This window comes from Mercurialis annua, linkage group LG2 (assembly GCF_937616625.2).
Source record: "Mercurialis annua linkage group LG2, ddMerAnnu1.2, whole genome shotgun sequence".
In the NCBI taxonomy this organism is placed as follows: Eukaryota; Viridiplantae; Streptophyta; class Magnoliopsida; order Malpighiales; family Euphorbiaceae; genus Mercurialis; species Mercurialis annua.
This window is the reverse complement of record NC_065571.1, coordinates 3,479,709-3,502,374: the sequence shown is the minus strand read 5'-3', so window position 1 is coordinate 3,502,374 and position 22,666 is coordinate 3,479,709. Positions and strand designations below refer to the sequence as shown.

The 22,666-nt window shown below is 32.1% G+C and overlaps 3 protein-coding genes, 1 non-coding gene and 1 pseudogene across 4 annotated transcripts; 3 read left to right on the top strand and 2 right to left on the bottom strand.

The window, feature by feature from the left end:
* Positions 1-1,072: 1,072 nt before the first annotated feature.
* LOC126666774 (60S ribosomal protein L29-1) lies at positions 1,073-1,750 on the bottom strand. The gene is made up of 3 exons (XM_050359636.2): positions 1,643-1,750; positions 1,453-1,556; positions 1,073-1,340 (listed from the first exon to the last, which is right to left on the bottom strand). The coding sequence occupies exons 2-3, from the start codon at positions 1,552-1,554 to the stop codon at positions 1,257-1,259; spliced, it is 186 nt and encodes a 61-aa protein (XP_050215593.1). The 5' UTR covers positions 1,555-1,556; positions 1,643-1,750; the 3' UTR covers positions 1,073-1,256.
* A 611-nt stretch (positions 1,751-2,361) lies between these two features.
* Positions 2,362-4,360, top strand: LOC126670065 (GTP-binding protein SAR1A). Its single transcript, XM_050363720.1, has 3 exons — positions 2,362-2,662; positions 2,753-2,884; positions 3,787-4,360. The coding sequence occupies exons 1-3, from the start codon at positions 2,534-2,536 to the stop codon at positions 4,105-4,107; spliced, it is 582 nt and encodes a 193-aa protein (XP_050219677.1). The 5' UTR covers positions 2,362-2,533; the 3' UTR covers positions 4,108-4,360.
* LOC126670853 (small nucleolar RNA snoR83) lies at positions 3,310-3,434 on the top strand. Its single transcript, XR_007638847.1, has one exon. It is a non-coding gene; the product is annotated as a small nucleolar RNA snoR83 (small nucleolar RNA).
* A 1,377-nt stretch (positions 4,361-5,737) lies between the features above and the next one.
* LOC126667900 (calmodulin-binding transcription activator 5) lies at positions 5,738-15,122 on the bottom strand. Its single transcript, XM_050361029.2, has 14 exons — positions 14,915-15,122; positions 14,708-14,800; positions 14,098-14,223; positions 13,786-13,901; positions 13,080-13,168; positions 12,866-12,911; positions 12,412-12,532; positions 12,079-12,195; positions 11,910-11,968; positions 10,819-11,247; positions 9,300-9,997; positions 7,773-8,322; positions 6,320-6,628; positions 5,738-6,234 (listed from the first exon to the last, which is right to left on the bottom strand). Exons 2-14 carry the CDS (start codon positions 14,781-14,783, stop codon positions 6,187-6,189), a joined length of 2,784 nt encoding a protein of 927 aa, XP_050216986.1. The 5' UTR covers positions 14,784-14,800; positions 14,915-15,122; the 3' UTR covers positions 5,738-6,186.
* Positions 15,123-18,314: 3,192 nt separating this feature from the next.
* Positions 18,315-21,946, top strand: LOC126667091 (acetate--CoA ligase CCL3-like; annotated as a pseudogene).
* Positions 21,947-22,666: the final 720 nt, after the last annotated feature.

Here is a 22,666-nt window from a genome sequence, read left to right as displayed (position 1 = left end):
GAATTAACGTCACCTCAACACCGTGCATAAATTAGAAAAAAAGTGATAGTTCGTGTATGAAATGAAAAAAATTTAAACTACGTAATTAAAATAAGAAAACATGTAAAGTTAGTGGGTTTTTTACATTAACCCTAATTTAAAACAACACACAAGTCTATCAAAAAATTAAAGTTGTCTACAAAAATAAGTTGATTTATAAAAAATATCATTTTCCCTTTTTTAAAATATAAATTTTGTATATTTTGGCATATTTTAAATGCATTTTACCCTAAACAATAAGAAAATTTCAAACAAGTGATCTTTTTTTTTGAAAAGAAAAAGTGATCATTTAATGCATATAATTTGAAAAAAATTTAAAAATAATGCACGGGAAGAGTAATGCAAAAATTTAACTTATTTAATTCAGTCACTAATAGTTTAAAATTCTATCAAAACAACAAACTTATTGACCTAAACAAATCAACCAAAATATTTAATCAAATTTGATCAAAATGGTATAATAGAGACAATCCACCATTTTTCTTTTTACACGCTCTAGTGGGAAGATACCTATGCCTCTCAAATTCATACCCCTCCCAAATGCAGGAGAAACCTATTCTCTTACTGCATCATCCAATCATCAAATAACATATCCATCTGATTTAAACAAAGGCAGCCGAGGCAAAACTAGCAACTTGAACCAAATACAGAAACTAGAAAATAAAATGAAACAACACTCTTACTAATGCTTGCATCCAGTTGCCCAAGACTGTAACATCATTGACAACAAAATGCGTTCTTCTAAATCTATCAAGCCACACAGCACATGCAGGACTAGTCCTAACATATCATGCATACAGAATCACCATGAGTTCTGTTGCCACATTACACAATCTAGACCTAATAAATAAAATTCACAATCCTACACTGTTCAATTGAAGCTACCACAAATGATTTAGCTGATCATTCTAGTTCTAACAAGAAAACCCTAATCCCTAACCTATTCAATTTTAAACTGCCACGGACAATTTAATAGATTTGCACACAAATAAAAGGCGAAAGAAATTAAACTATAAGACAATTCTTCAAAATCTTCATAACAAAAATTACTAAAACATCAATTAACAGCTTAAGAATACATAATCCAGCCATTACCACAAAATCTTTAAAGTAAAATCCAATAAAGTAAACATTAAGCAAACTAAACTACTAAAACAGAAACCCTAGCATCGAAAATAACCCGAAAAAGCAGCAGCTTCCGTCTTTTTCATTTCAGTTCATTCTTCCTCGGTGGCAATCTCACCACTCTTCTTGTTATGCTTCCTTGCATACCTCTGGTTCCTCAAGAACTTAGGATCCATCTGTTCACAATCAAATTTCCAATTTCATTCAAATAATATTCAAATTAAACCTAACAGCAAATCGATTCGAAATTAAAAAATATAGTAAATAAATATGAATTGACGACTTTACCCCTCTGGTAGAAGTGTGACGGTGCCTCTTTGGTTTCTTGATACCATTCCTGTGAGCCTTGCGGGACTGATTGTGAGCTGTGTGATTCTTTGACTTCGCCATCTCTGATATTACAAAGAATAATTGAAGGTTAGAATAACAATCAGATATGAATTGAAACGAAGATTTTAAAAATGGAACAGAGACATACCTGAAGGTTGATGATGATGCGGCTCTTCACTGAAGATGGTGAAGACCTGTAAACCCTAGTTTGCTGCTTTTTATAATCTCTTTGTTGACTATATTACCCTTAATATTGCCGCTTGGGTTAAGGTGTTCATTGATGGGCCTGTTTAGTTTCTACAAAAGGCCTAAAGAGAAAGCCCATATGATAACACTAGCATGGCCCAGTCCAGTCCATCTCCTTCTACTAATGCAATAGCGAGAAAAAATGGTTCACCTACAAAAAAATTCCGGCTGTAACAGCACAAAAAACGACATAGCACGGAGCAATATTAATGAATATAAAAAAATATCAGCATCTTTAACTTTTTTATTTAATTGGATTTTAAATAATATTTTTTCCGGTGTCTATTTATCCTTCTTATTTATATTCATATCCTTGCTTCAGTTTGAGTTGAGAGATCTATTCTAAAATCAAATAAAATAATTTTAATTTTTTTTATTTATTAGATTTTAAACTCTCTTAATTTAGGTCATATAATCCTGGTATACAATGTATGTAACACGTTATTTATTTGATCTTGAAAAATAAATTTTGATTAATTTCACAAATTTTATAATATAACTGACCGAAAAAGTTAAAATTAATTTATTTAATTTAGAGATATAAATTTGAGGGCTGAGTTGACTCTTTTTTCAAAATAAAAATAACTAATAATTCTAAATTTTAATTTCCATGTTCAGTTTTTCAACCCTCCTGCTCTTCAGGTCATTTTCTTCTTGTGCTTTATTTATTTATTTTAGATCCCCAATTATAATACCAATACACCAAGCTTCCATTTATAAATCTCCATTAGATCCCAATTTTTTTCACCATTGAAAACCCAAATCTCCATTAAATCTCTTGAATCAGATCAAAATGTTTCTATTCGATTGGTTCTATGGAGTTCTTGCATCTCTCGGATTATGGCAAAAAGAGGCTAAAATTCTTTTTTTAGGTCTTGATAATGCCGGCAAGACCACTCTCCTTCACATGTTGAAAGACGAGGTCTTTTTTAATTTCCGAATCTTGCCCTTAATTTGATTTCCAATTGGGTATCTGAATCTGATTTTATTTTCTAATTTGGTTTTGAAACAGAGATTGGTACAGCATCAGCCGACACAACATCCGACGTCTGAGGAATTGAGCATAGGAAAAATTAAGTTTAAGGCTTTTGATTTGGGTGGTCACCAGATCGCTCGTCGTGTCTGGAAAGATTACTATGCCAAGGTTTTTTCTAATCACAATTATCATTAGATTTACTATTAATTACTTTGATTAATCTGTTTTTAGTGAATCATATTTGTTGCTGGAGTAGCTAGTTTTATTAGTGGTTTCTTGAATCTGCTTGTTTTGTTGGGATATCTCATTTAGTTCATTTCATGAATTTAGTAACATCACCTTTCAATTGGTGATAGTAAGATAGATCTGGATTGTCGCTGTTTATTTTCGGGTTTTGATAGTTTTTTTAAAAGTTATGGAGATATAGGTAAAAATTGAGGTGTTCTGTTTTTGACGAATTGCGATCCTACGTTTTTTCAGCTTTAATATGTTTGGTTTATATGGATATTTCCGTATGCAATATTAGGGTGGTTGACCTCTCGTAGGTGTGTTTGATTTCCTTATCTTAGCACATCTTGTGTTGCGCCTTCATAATCCCAGATAAGCTTTTCTTGTGTTTGTCTGATTCATGGGAGGCCGACATGGATGATGGAAGTTTCGCTGATAGCGCCTTTTTGTATTTTGGGGAGGTGATTTAATAGTAGCTTTCCATACAAAACTTTGTGAATGTTATTTTAGGGAAGAGGTAGTATATGTTTGCTTGACTGAGGAACGATTGTATGCTATTGTGAAAATTTTGTAGGTGAAATTGATAATGGAAGAACAAGACTTCTCATTGGTGCAAATTGTCATTGAATGTATATTTTCTTTGTTTCAAATGCCTTATAAAAGTTAACGATCATATCCCATCTTAATCACAAATTATCACTGTTTTCCTATGCTATGTTTGTTGCATCTGGTTTTAGCTTGTTGGACTTGGTTTTTAAATGAGTAGTTTTTTAGCTATCCTCTTTTTTTGTCGATAATATATATCTGACTCTCGCGAGCAACAATAATCTCTCAATTAATAGGTGGATGCAGTGGTTTACCTGGTGGATGCATATGACAAGGAGCGGTTTGCAGAATCAAAGAAGGAATTGGATGCTCTCCTTTCAGATGAAGCCCTGGCCAATGTTCCGTTCCTCATTCTAGGAAACAAGATTGATATTCCCTATGCATCTTCTGAAGATGAGCTTCGGTTTCATCTAGGACTTACAAATTTCACAACTGGCAAGGGTAAGGTGAATCTTACAGATTCAAATGTCCGTCCCCTTGAAGTTTTCATGTGCAGTATCGTCCGCAAGATGGGATATGGTGATGGTTTCAAGTGGCTCTCTCAGTACATCAAATAGAGTCTGGGAAAAAGTCTGGCCTTTGTATTCTTTTTGGAGCTATTTTGATGTCATTTTTGCAGTACAATTAGATTGCAAATGGAATTCTGGTCTGTCATTTGATAGATTGATTGGCGGATTAACACATCATTAGAAAACATTTGATTTATAACTCATCTACTGTGGAATTGGTTTTCATTGAAGAACAAAGTTGTGTGCAACTATGATTTAGCTTTTTCGTGGATTAATAATAAGGTCATGACCATTGTTTCAACTCCCAACAATAGTTTTTATTCTTGGATATATATTTTCTTTGAAATTTTAGATCTTTTCATGTTCTGCATAAAGTAGGAAAACCAAGTCTTTACCATTTTTGTTCGTGAAGTTCCTATTATAAAATTGTTTGTACCTATGTCCTTTATTGGGATCGAAAAAAAAAAACATTTTTATTAATAGAAGGATTGGAAGAAAACAAATAAAAATAGGAAAATCAAAAAATAGGCAAATAGAGAGACTAGAAGAATATAATTTTGCAATAGGGATTTTTTGGAAATCAAAAGATAAAAAGATGAGTTTAGCCAAGTTTAAGAACAAATAGGGCACACATAATTGATAGGGCACATCAAGTCGAAAGCTTTTGATTTGGGTAATGACCGATTTTTTTTAGATAAATCTAGTTCACCATGTAGAATTTGAACCATATACATATGATGTGTCATGTGACCTAATTATTTAAAATAATCCAATCATTTCATAACATTTTATTTTATATAATTATACCACATGGCACATCATTTGTGGTGGATTAGATTTACTTAAAAAAACCGGTCATCAGAAAGAGTAGGGAAAATTTATCACTCCATGATATAATTATGTATCCTAAAAAGGGTATAATTATCAATATCATTAACATGTCAAAAGTCGGACTCATATTTTTTTATAAAATACAAAAATATAAAATGATAATATTTTATTATAGTTTATAAAGGTGGTTAAATAAAAAAATTAAAATGAGCAAAATTTAAATTAAATTTTAACAGTATCATATATTCTTGTAGGTCTGTGCTCATGCATAAATTAATCATAAATCACCTACTAAAATATGATGCGCAATATATGTCTATAATGCAGGTCGATGTTGTGGTTTACTTGGTTAATACTAGCAATGAAGAATGGTTTTTCGAGTCAAAGGAGCTCAATGCGCTACTTTCCAGCGACGAGCTCGCTGATTGATAAACCTTATTCTGCCTCAGAACATGAACTGCTTAACAACCTTGGTCTTATTCGCTCGCCGCCGAAAAAAAAAGGTACTTAAAGGCCCCAATATTCGCCTCCTTGAAGCGTTCATGTACATCATTGTTTACAAGATGGAAAATTGGTGAAGGCTTCGCGTGGTTATCTCACTACATATGACACTCTTTCGATGTTAAAGAGTGAGTAATGGAGAATACCAATTAGAGAATGATTTGATCGGTATTTGCACATTATGAAAATATGAGAATTCTGGAGTTCTCATAAGATTTTATTATTCTTATATTGTGAAGCTATTCATTGGGCCTCCTACGAATAAAAGGTACCGGGATAATCAAAAATAAAAATTCACCCATCAATTTAGGAAGGATGGACGGAATAATTGACAATTAAACAAAACTAACAATCGGAATACTTTTCTTAATAACTTGCTGAGAAAACTAACCCGTTCAAGTTTCCCTCGCAGCACTTCATATAAATACCAACAGTAAGCATAAGCATAGTTGGTGGCTGAAGATGACACATCCTATGCACAAATACAGAGCTGACTACAGCAGAATAACAGTTTTTGTCATCAAAGTACAATAAAGCACATAATATATCCAAAACCCAACATCTCCGACTTCAAGCTCAAACCATGACCTTCTAAAAATATAAAGCACGGTGTGAATGGGTAAAATCGTGTAAGATCGGACTAAGCTAGATACTTATACAACGTACATGCACTAGATGGCGTAGTTGCCAATGCTATATTCCAGCATGCATATCATTGATACTGGCCATATACCTAAATATACACGCAAAGCGAGTCACCAAAATATTAAGTTATATCCAGATCTTGACCCCTCTTCATCTGTCAATGTCAATATCATGATCAAGAAAATCTTCATATTCCAGCTGCCAAAAAGCAAAAATCAACAGTTAGTTGATCTATAGGATTTATCAGCAAGATTACAAACTTGGTGGGGGAGCGATCACCCACCGTTGCTTGGTTATGGGTCAATTTCATCCTGCGGTAGTCTTCTTGAGCTTTCTTTGAACGGAACATGGCTTGAACTCGTACAACAGCTCTCTCAACACGTTCTTCAGCTTGTTTCTGGCTGGTTTTGTAGAAGTCTTCCTCCGCGTCACTTACCTGCGTTGGATCTGCAATTGTTTCAATAGGCTCAACTTGAAGTCCACGAAATCCTTTTCTTTTTAAACGCCAACGAAGAATTGCTTTCTCAAGCACTCCAACTGACCACATAATCTTTCGGTACTGCCTTCTCACTTGGTAGCCCCGGATAATAGCCTGCGTTACAAGAAAATTAATTTAATTATTCATGTCCTGCTCAATCTAGCTGAACCGTAACCAGTCAAGGTTAGCTTCAACTCTTATATCCTAGTGCAAGGGGAAGATGTGATATTTCCTATACAATTACATAATAAAAGGACCAAAAAGCAATATGTTCTGCTTCACTAGATGGTGTATATGAATTTGAGAATCTCTCCTAGGCATAATGTTTTAAGTGATGATTAAAAAGAGTAAGTCGGTCAAACTTTAAACATTTAATATTGATCTGATCCGTTTATGAGCTATTTCATTAGATATTAAGAAGAATAAACACTTTGATTGATTCAGCTCGTAGCGGCTGGGCAATACACATATTAGGTTCTGTGTACTTGCTCGCGTTTTGGCATTGAATTCCTAGACTTTTATTTGTCAATACTGAGGAGAGATTCTTAGATAGACTCGGTCTCACTCTACCACATCATCCGTGGACTAACCTATCACATTTTGACACGTCATTAAAATAGTGACACTATTTTAATTTTGTTTATTACTTTTTTAAACCTTTGAATAGTAATATTACGATAGTGCCACTATTTTAATGACGTGTCATAATGTGATAGGTTTAGTCTACAAATGACGTGGTGGACTGAGTCTATCTAAGAATTTCTCCAATACCGAGTTCCTACTCTTTTAATTTCGTAGACATTAGGTCTCCCGTCACTAAAATAAAGCGCGCATGCTTCACGAGCTGTTAGTGCGACTGAGATAAAGTTTTTATTTCATCTTCTACTTTAACTTTATTAAAATTTAGTCCTTGCTTTTTTACTTTTGTTGACATTAAGTCCATAAATCGGTTTCTCTATTTCGGTTTGAATTGATACGTTACCACATTTATGATGGAGAGACTTGATGTCTATAAAATAAAAGTTTAAGCGCTCAATGTTGACGAATGGAAGTGAAGGGATCCAATGCATAAATAGGACAAGTCCATGGATTCAAAAGTGAGTTATGCCTAGCAGGTGATTATATCAGTAAACCAGGCAAAGCCCCAACTTTGTCATTGATATACAATAGCTTTATTTTCCTTATCGTTCCCTCATTTTTCTGGTCGGCAATTCATGCATGCATAAGGTGGCAAAGAAGAGAAAAAAGAAGTGCTTACTTGGATTTTGATAGCCTGACGGCGCATATTAAGGAACTCCTTCCGCATTTTCCATGTTCGGAATCTATACTGGATGCGAACAACAGCTGCCATTTTTTTACGACTCTCATAGTTACGAAAGGCATGTTGAATTTTCAATGCTGCAACTATATTCCGTGCTTCATCTTCTGGATTGGCAAACTGAACCGCTCTAGTCTGTACTTTCAGGGAGTGTTCTCTAAATGCAGACTGAATACGCGCTGCTGCATCAGCAGTCGTCCTGTAAGCCGCCAATGTATCTTTCAGATAGAGCTCCTCTTCACTCAGGTTTTGAGAGTTTACTATGTCTGTTGAACTTGTTTCCGGAAGTGTGCCACTGACATTTCCAGCAATAGACATATCTTTGAAATGTGCTACTAGAGCCTTTTCCGACAAATATGCAGCTAAGCCATCATAACCCTCTGCAGATGCAAGATCAGCAGCTAAGCATCCACCAGGATTTTCTTTAGTGGGGTCAGTGACCAGATTTGGCTTTGCTCCAGCAGATAGGAGTACTGCAACCATTTTTTCCCTGAACAGAGATGTTTTAAAATTAATCTTCTTATACTGCCCTTAGTTCACTATTCATTATCATTATCCCAAGAAAGTGAAATGGTCATATTATTTAATAAGGATATAATAGAAAATGAGGACAAATTTGTAAAAATTTAGAATTTTAATTGTGTTTTCCTAAACTGTACAGAAATGACAAAGTGGATTAAAGTTGGTAATTTTTTATGATAGTAACCCATAATTAGGGTTAATGTCAAAAAAATCACGAACTTTACACGTTTTCTCGTTTTAATCACGCAGTTTAAATTTTCTCATTTTCATGCACAAACTACCACTTTTTCTCAAATTCATGCACAGTGCTGAGGTGGCACTCATTCATTGGTGCAAAATGACCTCCACCTCAGCGAATTGCACCAATGGAGCCGTGACACCTCAGCATCATGCATGAATTTGAGAAAAAATGGTAGTTCGTGCACGAAAATGAGAAAATTTAAAATGCGTGATCAAAATGAGAAAACTTATAAAGTTGGTAAATTTTTATGACATTAACCCATAATTATTTTGGGACAGAGGGAGTATTTAATTATATACAAATTTAGAGGCAAACTGATATCTAAGTCCTACAAAGTTACAAAAATACCTTAAATTTCTAAGAAATAGATAAAAATAACACAATGTAAATGTAAAATTCAATTTGAAGATTTCATTATGAAAATAGAACCAAACCAAATCAACCAATTTTTTTTAAAAGTAATAACCATAAGCGAACCAAATTAACCGAAAACCAATCAACCGGTTATATGAATGTTATACCGAAAACCGAATCAAACTGAATTGACCAATTTTTTTTAAAAAAAATTATTAACCATAACCGAGCCGAATTAACCGAAAACCTAACCAAATTAAAATTTTGGTTTGATTCAATCGGTTAATTCAGGTATAACCGAATAATGCACACTCCTAGTTGCAAGAAAAAATAGTAGTAAGTCAGCCAACCTTCCATGATATGCTGCCCAATGAAGAGCTGTCCATCCATGTTTGTCCCTGAAATCCAACGACAAGCCTGACCATGAAAATAGATGAACAGCCCAAGTATATCCAAGAATAGAACACAAATGAATTACTCCTAAACCCTGAGAATCATATGCAGTTGTTTTACAGCCTTCAACCAATCTCTCCAGCAACCATTCCTTCACCATGTTCTTCAAAGTGAGTTCAAACAGACCGTCTTTCGCTTGTGAAAATGAAAGTCTGTTATCCTCAACGGACTTGATTAGATATGCCCAACCATGGAATATATTTGATGTTTTAAGGGCAAACTTCTTAGCCTCCTTTAAGGAAGATGGTGCCACCTTACTGGTTAGAATGCCGAGGGTTTTGGATGTTGACAAAAGCAAATGAGCGAGCCTCGTCTGAAGCTTGAACTCTTCCCAGTTGGGTTTTTCTTCTGAAGAAACCACAGGATCATGAAACGTGGTGGTGCGATACTCAAAATTTAAGACTTGGCTTATAGGTTTATGTCCATCCAAACTCAAGAACAGATTCACTAATCCAGGAGAATGTGGCGATACAAAACAGCGATATACCCCGGCTTGAACAATTTCCGCAGAAACACATGCATCTCCGCACACACAAATTAGATTGGACTTCACTAGATGTAGAAACTGCTCATGGAAATATCCAGTAACTAGAATCTGCATAACAAATACAAACAGACTTATTAATGAAAAACCAAATTGTCAGGTCTTTTATTTTCTTTCTTGTCAAACAAAGGGTCAATCAATTTCCAGAAAAAATTAGCCTACCCTGAATTCCAAACCTCATACAACCTTTGCTAGACAATTATTGAAAACCACAAGCAACAAAGATAACCTACTTAACACCAGAACCTTAACAACACGTACACTTCAGTCGATCAACATTTTCCATTTCAGAAACGTGTCGGAAATTTGGCGTTTCGGACTTAACATAGAAAAACCTTAAGATAACACTGTTTCGCCGCATCCGTATCTCGTTTCCCCACATCGGTGTAATGGTGGAATTATTAACAGTGTAAAAGCTCAACTTCCCATGAAACAAAGCTTGTGGCCCACCTTATTTATGCCACAAATCAGCTTTTGCCGAAAACAGATTAAGATTTGAGGTTGAAAGAAAAAAAACATATGATGGAAACCCTATGTAAGTTCATTTTCATAGTAGATAACATTAGCTCAGATATTCAGACTCATGAGGCTTAAGAGCCAGTTTACAAGCTGATATGGCCCTCAAATTATGTCAAATAAACAGGAATAGCGGCATCAGAAAATTATCACATTAACTACAGTTCTCGTTCAGTCCACTTCTTGCTAACTTTTACAACTAAACAGTCTAGCAAGCTATTGAACCGCTATCAACACCGGCTTATACCATCTATTTTCCCCTTCCCTTTTGGTCCCACTTTTCCCGCATAATAAGCAAATTTCAACAAAGAAAATCCATAATAGATAACATAATTTTTTGACACGAGAAAGCATACCTTTGTTGTTTCAGTACAAAAGGCCCATGCAGGGGAAATATCAGTGATGACAAATACTTGTTCAGGAATGTAGGATTCAAGTTGATCAATTGCTGGAGAAGTAGAAGAATCATGACCAGATAAAATTGAAGACGAAAGCACGGTATTATCTACAGAACCCGGAGAGTCGGCTATAATGCAGTTGATCCACTTGCCAAAACTATCTTGGCTTTGCAAACCATTATTAACCAACATGTCCAGGGAATCACCAGTTCCAAGAATATTCGTATCTTCCCTCTGGACATTTGGATTTACTTGAACCGATGTTGATTGAATGTATGCATTGTGCGAAATATTAAATTGAGAGTTGTTGCTACTCACTATAGGCTCTGTTAAGTTTCCCAAATGAGAAATTTCCGCAGACAAATTGTAGGGTGGAAGATATGTACCCTGCAAAAGGAGAACATTAGTTACCTATTCTATGCCACATTGCCATTGCTCACTGAAAGCAAGCAAATGGAACATAATTTAAAAAGTAATCTTCAACCATGCAACACTATCACCGGGTACGCATATTATCACATTCGAGAATAAGTATATCAATGTTAAGGGATGCAAGTAAATTAACAGTTTTTGATCTTAAACCACTGAGGTATTAACAGTTTGTTAACCAGACAACTACTCCTCTTTTTAGACTAAAACGCGTTTTATCACAGCAAACTACAAGATAATAAGCGGCGCTAACTCTCACGTTTAAGCATGTATTCATTGTAATTAAATATAACACATTTTAAAACTTTTTGTGAGCCCATGAAATGATCAAGCAAAGATTTTAATTTGCAGTTCTCAATTCTGCAATCTTATGCAGAAACTGAATACAACTCAATGACGATACTATAATATTTATGGCTAATTAAAATCTACCTCTAACAAGTTCATAGTACAACTACAGACCAGTAAACATTGTGATTGCAAAAGTGACCAATGAAGTCAAGAAAAAATGTAGGCAAATGAGTTTAAATAACTTCACAGTACCATTAAAGAAAAGAAAAGAGAACTCTTGCAAGGAAAAAGAAAAAATGTTAATATAAAACAACAATCTGTCTTCTTACATTATCCATGGACCCATTTACTGCAATTTGATTCTGTTGCGTAAAATCCATGATCTTATCTGTCAATAATAGAAAGAAAAAGAACCACATATAAATTGATTTAGATGCTGGTGAAAACTTATCACAAGATCTTAAGTATTGAGATCACAGAAAAACTCAACGTAATCACCTCCTTTAGCCATAGCCAAATTGTTTGAATCATTCGCCACTAGCTCATCCCATTCAAGTGTATTAATCTCATGAAGCCTCATTTCATAATTTCTAACAGTTGAACCGCCACCCAGTTCTGTTGAATTTCCAAAATAGCATAGACTTAAGTACATATTTCATGAGTTTTCAAAAAAAAAAGTACATATTTCATGCATTTTGAAATAAAGAAATAGTTGAAGAACATTATTTGTTTAACGCATTAAAGAATGAAACCAAAACTTTTGGCTGTTAATTTAGCTCAACTGAAAAAAGACTATCACAATTAAATTTGCATAACGTGTGAGCACATCACCTATCATTTCTTTCTCGCCTGTATAATATGCACCGGAATCAGCTTCTGATAAAGCCCAAGGAGACTGGTCAGAGACTGAACTAGAATTTGAATTCATAGGTGTGACTGGAGAACCCTGCAACTGTTGTTACAGATCAAAGCAAAATTCATATGATTGGAAAACTATTCTAAGCGGAATTAATGGCAACAGAAACACTAACATTGCCAGCTCACCGGCACAAAGTAAAAAAAAATCTTGAAATGTTTAACTTCTTTATTGATACACATAATGATTAAACTTCAAACCCTTGCTCCAGAATAGATTAAACTTAAATTTGGATGCAGCACCCTCAAACATCATTAAGGAAAAAACCACAAGGTATTGTACAAACAGTTGTATCATAGCATATATTTGCTTTACAAGAACCACCATCAACACATAAAATAAAAGCTGCCAAGTTACAATAAAACAAACCTCCTGAGTTTCACGATAGTGAACAAGGACTATGTGCTCTAGAGTCCTGAGAAATAAAAAACAAACAAATCAAAGGTTAAAATGCTGAAGCAAACCCTATGCCAAGGCACAACATTTTATGGACGGACTATCATCTTCTAAAGAAAGTAAATATTATGCACATATGTGAGGATGATAAACTTAAAGATCCAATTCAAATTTAACCGATACATACTTGTCAAGTAGCCAATAACACCTTCGAACAAAGGTTGAGATTTCGTCCCCATGGGCATAGTATACATGAATCCTTTCTTCATTACCAACCTGAACAACGAACAATGATTACAAAAATCTCAAAAAGTTCAAGTTAAAGGAAGAGATTTACACCTAGATATTTACATATAATAAAAGTTGAGACCAAGAAGGATGAAAAATCAAAGCATCCAGTGTTATGCGAAAATAAAATCAAGATAACAACTGATTTGTATTTTTTCTATTAGACGGAGAAATAGTCTCATCGCACCAAAGATTCAAGGAACACTGAGATCTAAATGAACACATTAAAGGAAGAAAGTTCACCGATATATGGAATTTAATTTATCAGCAATATATATGAATTCAAGACTCTAATGATATCAAGTGATACCTTCCAATCTCTTTAAAGTAATAAGCAATTTGATTGAATATGCTCGGTATGTTTCTATATCTAAAAATTAAAATGATAGAAAATAAATTTAAAATCAGAGCTTCAGCATTCTATATAATAAAATATTATCATGTGACATGTTTGAAAATATATTAGAGCCAACATCTATTTAGATGTTATTCAAAATTCATTAAACTCGATGAAATGCGTACAAAAGAGGGAACATCCTTCAACTGAAATGGATTAATTTAGGTTGATGTTGCATATAACACCTTAGAAAGCAAGAAAGTCTTACTTTTAAGTGTTCATGAGCCTCTTTAACGGTCTTCCCGTCCTTTTTCTTTTTCCAACTATGACCGTCTTTTCTGAAGTTCCTTAGCTTCTTACGATCAAACAACATAATTGTACCACCTGTTGCATTAACAACCGACATCAGACAAGAAAAAGAAAAAGAACTTGTTCAATATTAAGTATAAATATATGGGAACTAAACCCTTGATACACCTTACAATGCAATAAATAATCAAATAACAATTGCATATTTATTCCAATCATTTACAAGTGATACATAGACTACACAATGACTACTGAATGGTGAAATATTTACTTCTGGGCAAATTTGCCGGCTTGACATGAATGGTGAAATATTTATAGTTGCAGAGTATTGCATGGATTTCATTTGGGCGGAGCCATCTTGCTCTAGCTTCCTCCATTATGTTCCCAAAGTCCAAATCTGTCCATAGAAGACGACCAACATCATAATATAAGAATACTATAAACCCAAATACAAACAGCAAAAGCAGTTTACATAAAAAGCACAACATCACTTTCTGTTGAAAACGCAATAATCGTCACTTTTTCCGACACTTATAAATCAATTACTAAGCAATCTCGCTTAAAATCAATCTAAAACTGCATAAAACAAGAGAAATAAAAGCCAACTCGAAGTTGTTTTTAGCATCTTGGAAAATACATTCTACTCTAGCAACATCTCGGCCACTATTTAAAAAACCAAAAAAAAAACCTCTATTAAACCCTAAAATTACCATTGGATTAAACTTCAAGACCACTTCTAAACAACAACATCATAAATAAATTAATAATTACACACACTTCTAAACAGTCCACCAAGCTTTCACTAATCAAATTACAAAAAAAAAAACAATGAGCTAAGCTTGAAAATAATTAAAAAAAAAACACAGTACATTAAAACAAACCTTGAAGTGTATGAAAGCCATGAATATCAGAGCCAACAAGCATCCCAGGCACAGCAGTTTCCATTGATAAACTCATAGCATAGATATAAACATCTATAAAATTATAAAATACACCAAAAATTAAATAATATGAAATCACAAAATCATCAGAAAAAACATCAATCAGAAACGAAAAATGAAAAATAATCCGATGAAAAAATAATTTACCAGCTAGTCACAAATAGAGAGAAAAGTCTACTGTTAGTCTTATCGCCAATCAAATCCCGGAGGCAAGTGATTATTAGAGGGAAAAATAAAATAATTGTACTTTTGGATACGAGAAGAATTTATTTTTAATTTTTTAAAATTGTTGTCAGCTATGTTTTAAATTTTAAATTTTATTTTCAGTTACATTTTGAGTTGTTTTTTGCAAACATTATTTGTGTTTACTGAATTGGAAAGTACTAACAAAAAAAACAAGACAGGTCAATTTTAATGTCGATTTAGTTCATTTTGGGACCGTGTTTTGGTGGGAACAAATTTTTGGTGCCTCCCAATAAATATAACCTAAACCTAATTTATTCTTTTAATGGAAAATTTAATTTATTTTTATAATTTATCTTAATTCCTTCTTTACAAATATAAATATCACAATTTATCGTTAAATTAATTTATTTTTTGATCTCCGCTTATCGTATTAATGAGATAATTATATACAATGTATTAGCTGCAAATATATATATATATATATATATATATATATAATTTTATATTATACATGTGTGGTTATAATAAAATGGCTAGAGCTCCCTGCCTCTCTTTCTTTTTTTAAATAGGAAAATTCTAATTGTTTATGTCTTTTTTATATTTTACTTTTGACATTTAGGTAATTTTTTTTATTTTTATAGATTAAAATTTATCGACAAAGAGAATATTAAATGCAATATATTGCGGATATAAAATTGAAAGTAAATTGTAAACTTTTTAACAATAAAATTAGAATTGTATATAGCTATAATAGTTTTGTTTTTTAAAATATCATATTTTGTTATTTGTTTTTATTTTTGAAACTTTTATGTTATCTTTCTTTTTTGAAATGTTTATTTGTTCCTTTTCTAAAAATTGTTTGTAAGATAATGATTAGACCAGATGTCGTTACTTAAGTTTTTTGTTTATATGTGATGTCGAAATTTTAATGAAAAATTATATTTATCTATTTGTTTTAAGATAAATATATGAATTAGTTAGCGCATGTATTATAAAATATATATTTTATGTTAAATTATCAAATTTAATTATTTTTTTGTTTTTCTCTTAGTTTTTTTCTAAAGTTTTTTTAATAAATATAGATATCTTGAATAATCTTTAATAAAAGTTAATAATTTCTTTTAAAAAAAAGTTGGTAGAATTCCCGTGCAGAGACTTTACTTTGATATATTTCTGCACATAATGCACACTTGATAAAAACTCAGTGTTTTATTTTATATTCTCTGATCTTATCGCTTATAGATTAATTACCTTTTTAGTAATAAATAAGGACCAATAATGCAGTAGGTAGCGGGATTTAATTATACTACTAATAATGAAGGCCAAATCAAATCAATAAAGAAAAAATGAAGGCCAAATCCGTTATGAGGCTGCTGTAATTAAGGGTATTATTAAATGCTGTTCCTAAATTACTAGGTACCGTCTTTTTTTTAACCTCCTTACCCTTTTAATTAAAAAAATACTCCCCTTAAGAGTAAAAGATAAAATTAAGGGACTTTTCGAGAAACGTCTCCCCTTAGATAGACGTTTTTCGAGGAAGTCTCACCTTGGGGAGATGTTTTTCGAGGAAGTCTCTTAATTTTTCGAAAAATAAATTGAAATTAAACAAAAAATATTTTTGAAATTAAACGATTTTTTTTAAATTAAAGAAAAAACACTTTTGAAATTAAATGATTTAAAAAAAACAAAAAATATTTTGAAATTAAACGAATTTTTTTAAAATTAAACAATTGAAATGAAATTAAACATTTTTTTTTAAAAATAAATGAAATAGCCTATAATCTTAAAAATAATATAAGTGTATTTTTCTATAAAAAAATTAATATAATAAAATAATATAAGTGTATTCGCGTTTGAATGTGAGTTGAAAGGATTTGAATGTGAGTTTTAGATTGTCAAAAAAAAATACGAGTTTTAAAATTAGAAAAAGGTAAAAAGGTATTTAAATAAAAAAAGGGGGTGCTATCTAATAATATAGGGACGGTATTTAGTAGTCCACTTTTATTAAACTAGTTCTTTTTTAAAGTTTTATATTCACTAATCTTTATACTTCACGGATTTAATTTAATAGTTCCTTTTCGTACATAATTTTACATGTGTTTAGTTGTTTTTAATGTTGCCATGTGTGATAAAATGGGTTTGAGTCATGTAATGAATTTTTTTATTCGATAGATCCATATATTTTTAAATTTTTATTTATCTGCTCCCTTTTCAACTTCGGTCTCACGCTCATTTCACTGCAAGTATAGTGCACGCTTACTTTTTTATAAGTATTTATAAATTTAAAATTAATTAAATATATAAATTAGATAAAAAAAAAAACTTTAAAAATAATCATATAAATAAAACTGTAAAAATAAAGGAACTTCAAGATGCGCTTGGCTATAAACTGATGGCCACAGTCATAACAAATTTTGAATCATGGGTCGGACAAGTGCAACAGAGTCTTAAGTCAAGATAGATAGGAGAGTTCATAAATTTTGGGCTAATGTCTTTAACAAAGATGAAGCCCATCTCTGACACTAGATGGTGAAACTGAAAGAGAGATAATTAAGTCGAATCAAATAAACTCACGAGCAAATTAAAATTAGAAAATAATAAAATATAAATTAAAATCAGCAATTTTTTTAAAATTTTCAAACAACTCTAGCCTATATTATTCAAAAAAAAAAGCTCTAGCCTATTCAATTTTTTATTAATTTATTTTTTCTAATTATTATAATTATACATATCTATGATAGTAACATTTTATTTTTAAATTAAAATTTAATTTTTAATACAAATATATAAATAATTGAGTCAATTCAAATCGTGCTCGATTTGTATTTATTATATTAATTTAAGTTCCAACTTTTAAAATAAAATTTGATTGAATTTGAGTCAAATTTCAAATTTTACAATTTCAAGTATGAGAGTATTTTGATTCAACGTCATCGTAACCTTAATTTAAATTATAATAATTATTCCTAAACTAAAATTTAAAATCAATTATATAAAATAAGCAAAAGATCATAAAAATATCGCAAAAATAGGTGTAATTTGTAGTTTGGGTATGTTTGTCTAAATTTGCAAAATTGGCGGAACAAAATATTAGGATTTAAGAAATATTTTTGTCTAAATTATTTTGTAGTTAAAATAAAATAATTTTAAATATAAAATACAATTATATTAATCATTTAAAATGACTTTGATGATTATTATTGAAAATGCTAAAATAAATTAAATTGAAACAAAATGAACACATTTTTCTTCTAAACCACACTATTATGCTATATTTGTATAACAAATCAATAAAAACTGACGTGGAATTAATTATCACTTCTATGTTTTAAATGCAGCCAACAACATCAATTTTTGTCTCTAAAAATAGTTCAGGTGGTTGCCACCTGGACTCTTGTTCTCTATAGCAAAGCGAAAAATGCACCGAACGGAGTAGCAGTTTCTAGTAGCGGTGCACTGGCCCATGCCCATGCGGTGACGTGTATATTTGAATTTTGATTGAAAAATGGACACTGTGCCGTCATTAACAGTATATAGCAGTTTAGCAATTGTAGTTCTGTAGTAAGAGATGGGGAAAGACATTGATGATCTGCCTAAGCTTGAAGCTAACTATACGGCGTTGACGCCGTTATGGTTTCTAGAGAGAGCAGCTACGGTGCATCCCGCCAGAGTGGCTCTTGTTTATGGTTCAGATCAGTACACGTGGCAGCAGACTTACCAACGGTGCCGTCGATTGGCCTCTGCTTTGTCCAAAAATAATATCGGCGCTGGTAGCACTGTAAGTAAAACGATCGAATCAATGTTTAGAATTGCAATTTTGGTGTTCTTGTATTGTTTATACTAATATTTTATTATTCTACCAACTTGGTTTAGCATAATTGGCATAAAGTGATTGTTCTATGTGCCACGTCATTTTTATAACAAGCTAATAAGTGTTAATTATTGCTTAAGTATTCTAATATTGCAAACGTCATTTGTCGCCCGGATGATGTGGCGGAAATAGTGCATTGAATTATTATTTTGAGATTCATTAAATCTCAATTTGAAATACTCATAGCTTTGAATGGATAAACTGAGTGATACTTTAAGGCATGTTTGGTTCCCCGAATAGAATCATAAATATAGAATAGAATGTCTATTTTGTTCTTGAAAGAATAGTAGTTTCATAAGAGTTATAAAATTTAAATTTAAGTGGAATTATTATAATTTAGCTAAGAGTATCAAAGCAAGAAATAAAATTTCTATATCAAATAGTAGCATTTAAATATGGAATAAGTGTTTCATTTTTGGTCTAATTACTTAAAAAACCTCCACCTTGTAATATTTTTTCGTTTATACCATGACCTAGGAAAAAGTTCATTTGTACCCTTTTTTTGATTTTTCGTTTTCAACTCTACCCTAAAGCACTAAATTGAACTATTTTTATTTAAAAAAAAAGTTTAAAATAATACTTCATTTTTTAATTTATTTGTATTTTTTCAAATAGAAAAAAGATGATATAACCCTTCTATTTAATTATTTTTAATGTTTTCATCCTTTAATTAATTATTTTGTCAAAAAATAAAATTTTGGGGTACAATTGAAAATGAAAAATCAAAAAAATGGTACAAATGAACTTTTTCCTAGATCAGGGTATAAATGAAAAAATGTTTCAAGGTGGGGTTTTTTAAATAATTAGGCCTTCATTTTTTATTCATCTTAGATCTAATAATGCAAAAGTATTTTATTAACTTATGATCCAACTTTTTAAAAATATCAATTTTAATTTAATTTCATTAAGTATGTTTTAATTGTAGCCAATTAAAAAGGACCAAACCTCTTTAATATTTTTCATTTATTATCAAATTTTTTAATTTCGCCAACTATAGTCTAATTTTAATAAGTATTTTCGGATTGGAAAATGTTAGGCTTGATTACAATTGAAGAAGAAAAAAATCAAAAGCTTAGGCTCTTTTAATATGTCTAGCTAGCTACAGTTTTAATCTATTTATCGAAATTAGATCAAAATTGACCTTTTTGAATGTTTAGGCGACAAATGAAAAAAGTCAATATATTTTTAAGTGATTGAGCCTATTAGTTCTATCCGACTGAACATATAGCCAAATCCATGGCTTTAGAAATCAACATGCAGTTGATATATAGCTTTCTTTGCGATTCACATTGGCAGGTAGCAATAATAGCACCAAATATTCCTGCCATGTACGAAGCTCATTTCGGAGTTCCAATGGCCGGAGCCGTGTTAAATACAGTCAATACACGTTTAAACGCATCCACGGTCGCATTTCTTTTAGGCCATTCAAACTCTGCAGTTGTAATGGTAGACCAGGAGTATTTTAACTTGGCCGAGAGAGCTTTAAAAAACTTAACAGAAAAGGACAGCACTTTCAAAACTCCACTGCTGATTGTTATAGCTGATAAAACTTGCGATCCAAAGTCACTAAAACGTGCTCTGGAAAAAGGAGCTACTGAATATGAGAAGTTCTTGGAAATTGGGGACCCGGAATATGCTTGGAAACCGCCGGAGGATGAGTAGCAGAGTATTGCTTTGGGTTATACTTCCGGTACGACAGCGAGTCCTAAGGGGGTTGTGCTTAGCCACCGCGGGGCGTATCTAATGGCTTTGAGCTGTGCTATGATTTGGGGTCTTAACGAAGATGCTGTTTATTTGTGGACTTTGCCTATGTTTCATTGTAATGGTTGGTGTTATACTTGGTCGCTTGCTGCTCTTTGCGGAACAAATATATGCTTGAGGCAGGTACGTCATCAGCCAACCTCGAGTATTTTAATTTTTCTTCATTAGAGTTCTGAAATCTGCAACCACTTGAGATCCATGTAATGAACTCAGGACTTAGAACGATAGTATGTTAAGAAATTAGCAATAAATGTGTAAGATTTTCTAAAATCTAAGCCGGATCCATAAGGTCTAGCTTGGCAAGAGGTTTCCTATTTATATATGGCAGAATTTTTGATAGTTTGTAACAGCATAATCAGTATGTTCTGTCTTGAATCTAAGTTTAGTTAGTAGTCTCTTCTGATTTTTACAGGTAACGGCTAAGGCGGTCTATTCAGCAATTGCCAACCAAGGCATAACTCACTTCTGTGCTGCACCTGTGGTGCTCAACACCATCGTAAACGCGCCAAAAGAAGAGGCAATTTCCCCCCTACCTCGCATAGTCCATGTGAACACAGCTGGTGCTGCTCCACCTCCTGCACTTCTTTCCGCTATGTCAGAGAAAGGCTTTCGTGTGACTCATACGTACGGCCTTTCAGAAACGTACGGTCCATCCACTGTATGCGCGTGGAAGCCTGAGTGGGACTCGTTGCCACCCATCAAACAAGCTCGCCTCAGGGCTCGCCAAGGTGTGAGATACATTGGCTTGGAAGGACTAGACGTGGTGGACACGAAAACAATGAAACCCGTTCCTGCAGACGGAAAAACCATGGGAGAAATCATGATGCGCGGAAATTTGGTGATGAAGGGTTACTTAAAAAACGAACAAGCTAATAAAGAAGCATTTGAAAACGGTTGGTTTCATTCCGGTGATCTCGCAGTGAAGCACCCGGATAATTACATAGAAATCAAGGATCGAAACAAGGACATAATCATCTCCGGAGGTGAAAATATCAGCAGTTTGGAGGTTGAAAATGTGATATACACACATCCGTCCGTGTTTGAAGTATCGGTGATAGCACGAGAAGACGAACGATGGGGCGAGTCGCCGTGTGCTTTTATAACATTGAAACAAGGAACAGATAAATCTGATGAAGGGCGTTTAGCAGAAGAGATAATGAAGTATTGTAAGTCTAAAATGCCTGCCTATTGGGTTCCAAAGTCTGTTATTTTTGGACCATTGCCAAAAACTGCTACAGGGAAGATTCAAAAGCATGTATTGAGAAATGAAGCAAAAAAGATGGGACCTGTGAAGAAGAGCAAATTGTAGTGATATAATGTAAAGGTTTTTGATGGTTGAATGAATAAAAATTCCTTTTTCATATGCATGATTTTCTTCCTAAAAAATGTGTTATATATGGGAAATTATAAAACTAGTGTAACTATTTTTATAAGTTCACCATATTGATATTGAATTAGAACTATGAACTACTCACTTAAATTGTAGATTATGAAGTATTTTTTAAAATTATAAATAATGAATTATTTATATAAATGAACGCAACATATTTATTTACAATTATCGATTAATAAAATTTATATTAATAGATAATTAATTATTAAATAATTAACTACATATTTTATTTAAAAATAATTTATCAATTAATAGTTGTAATAAAATTGAGAATTTACATGGAACCTAAAATTTATTTATATTTCTTCATTTTTTTTGGAAATTTATTGGGTTTACATTATATTCTTGTTCTTATAAAAAAATTGAATTATATTTATAATATAAATTTTACGTCTAAAGACTATTTAAATTAAATTTTGTGTGTTTATTATTATTCAGAATTATAAATTTTTATAAATAGTGTTCATTTTATCTTCATATATAAAAAATTAGAATATAGTTGTAACTATATTTAATGGATAAAGTATTTTATGTTGGATATATCTATAAATTTTATCCGGATAAAATCTAAATCATATAAATATTTTTCCACACAAATAAAATTAGAATATAGTTGTAACAAATCTGGAAACTGGATAAAATTACATAACAGAAATGTACTAGTAAAAAAATTGTTTGTAACAAATAA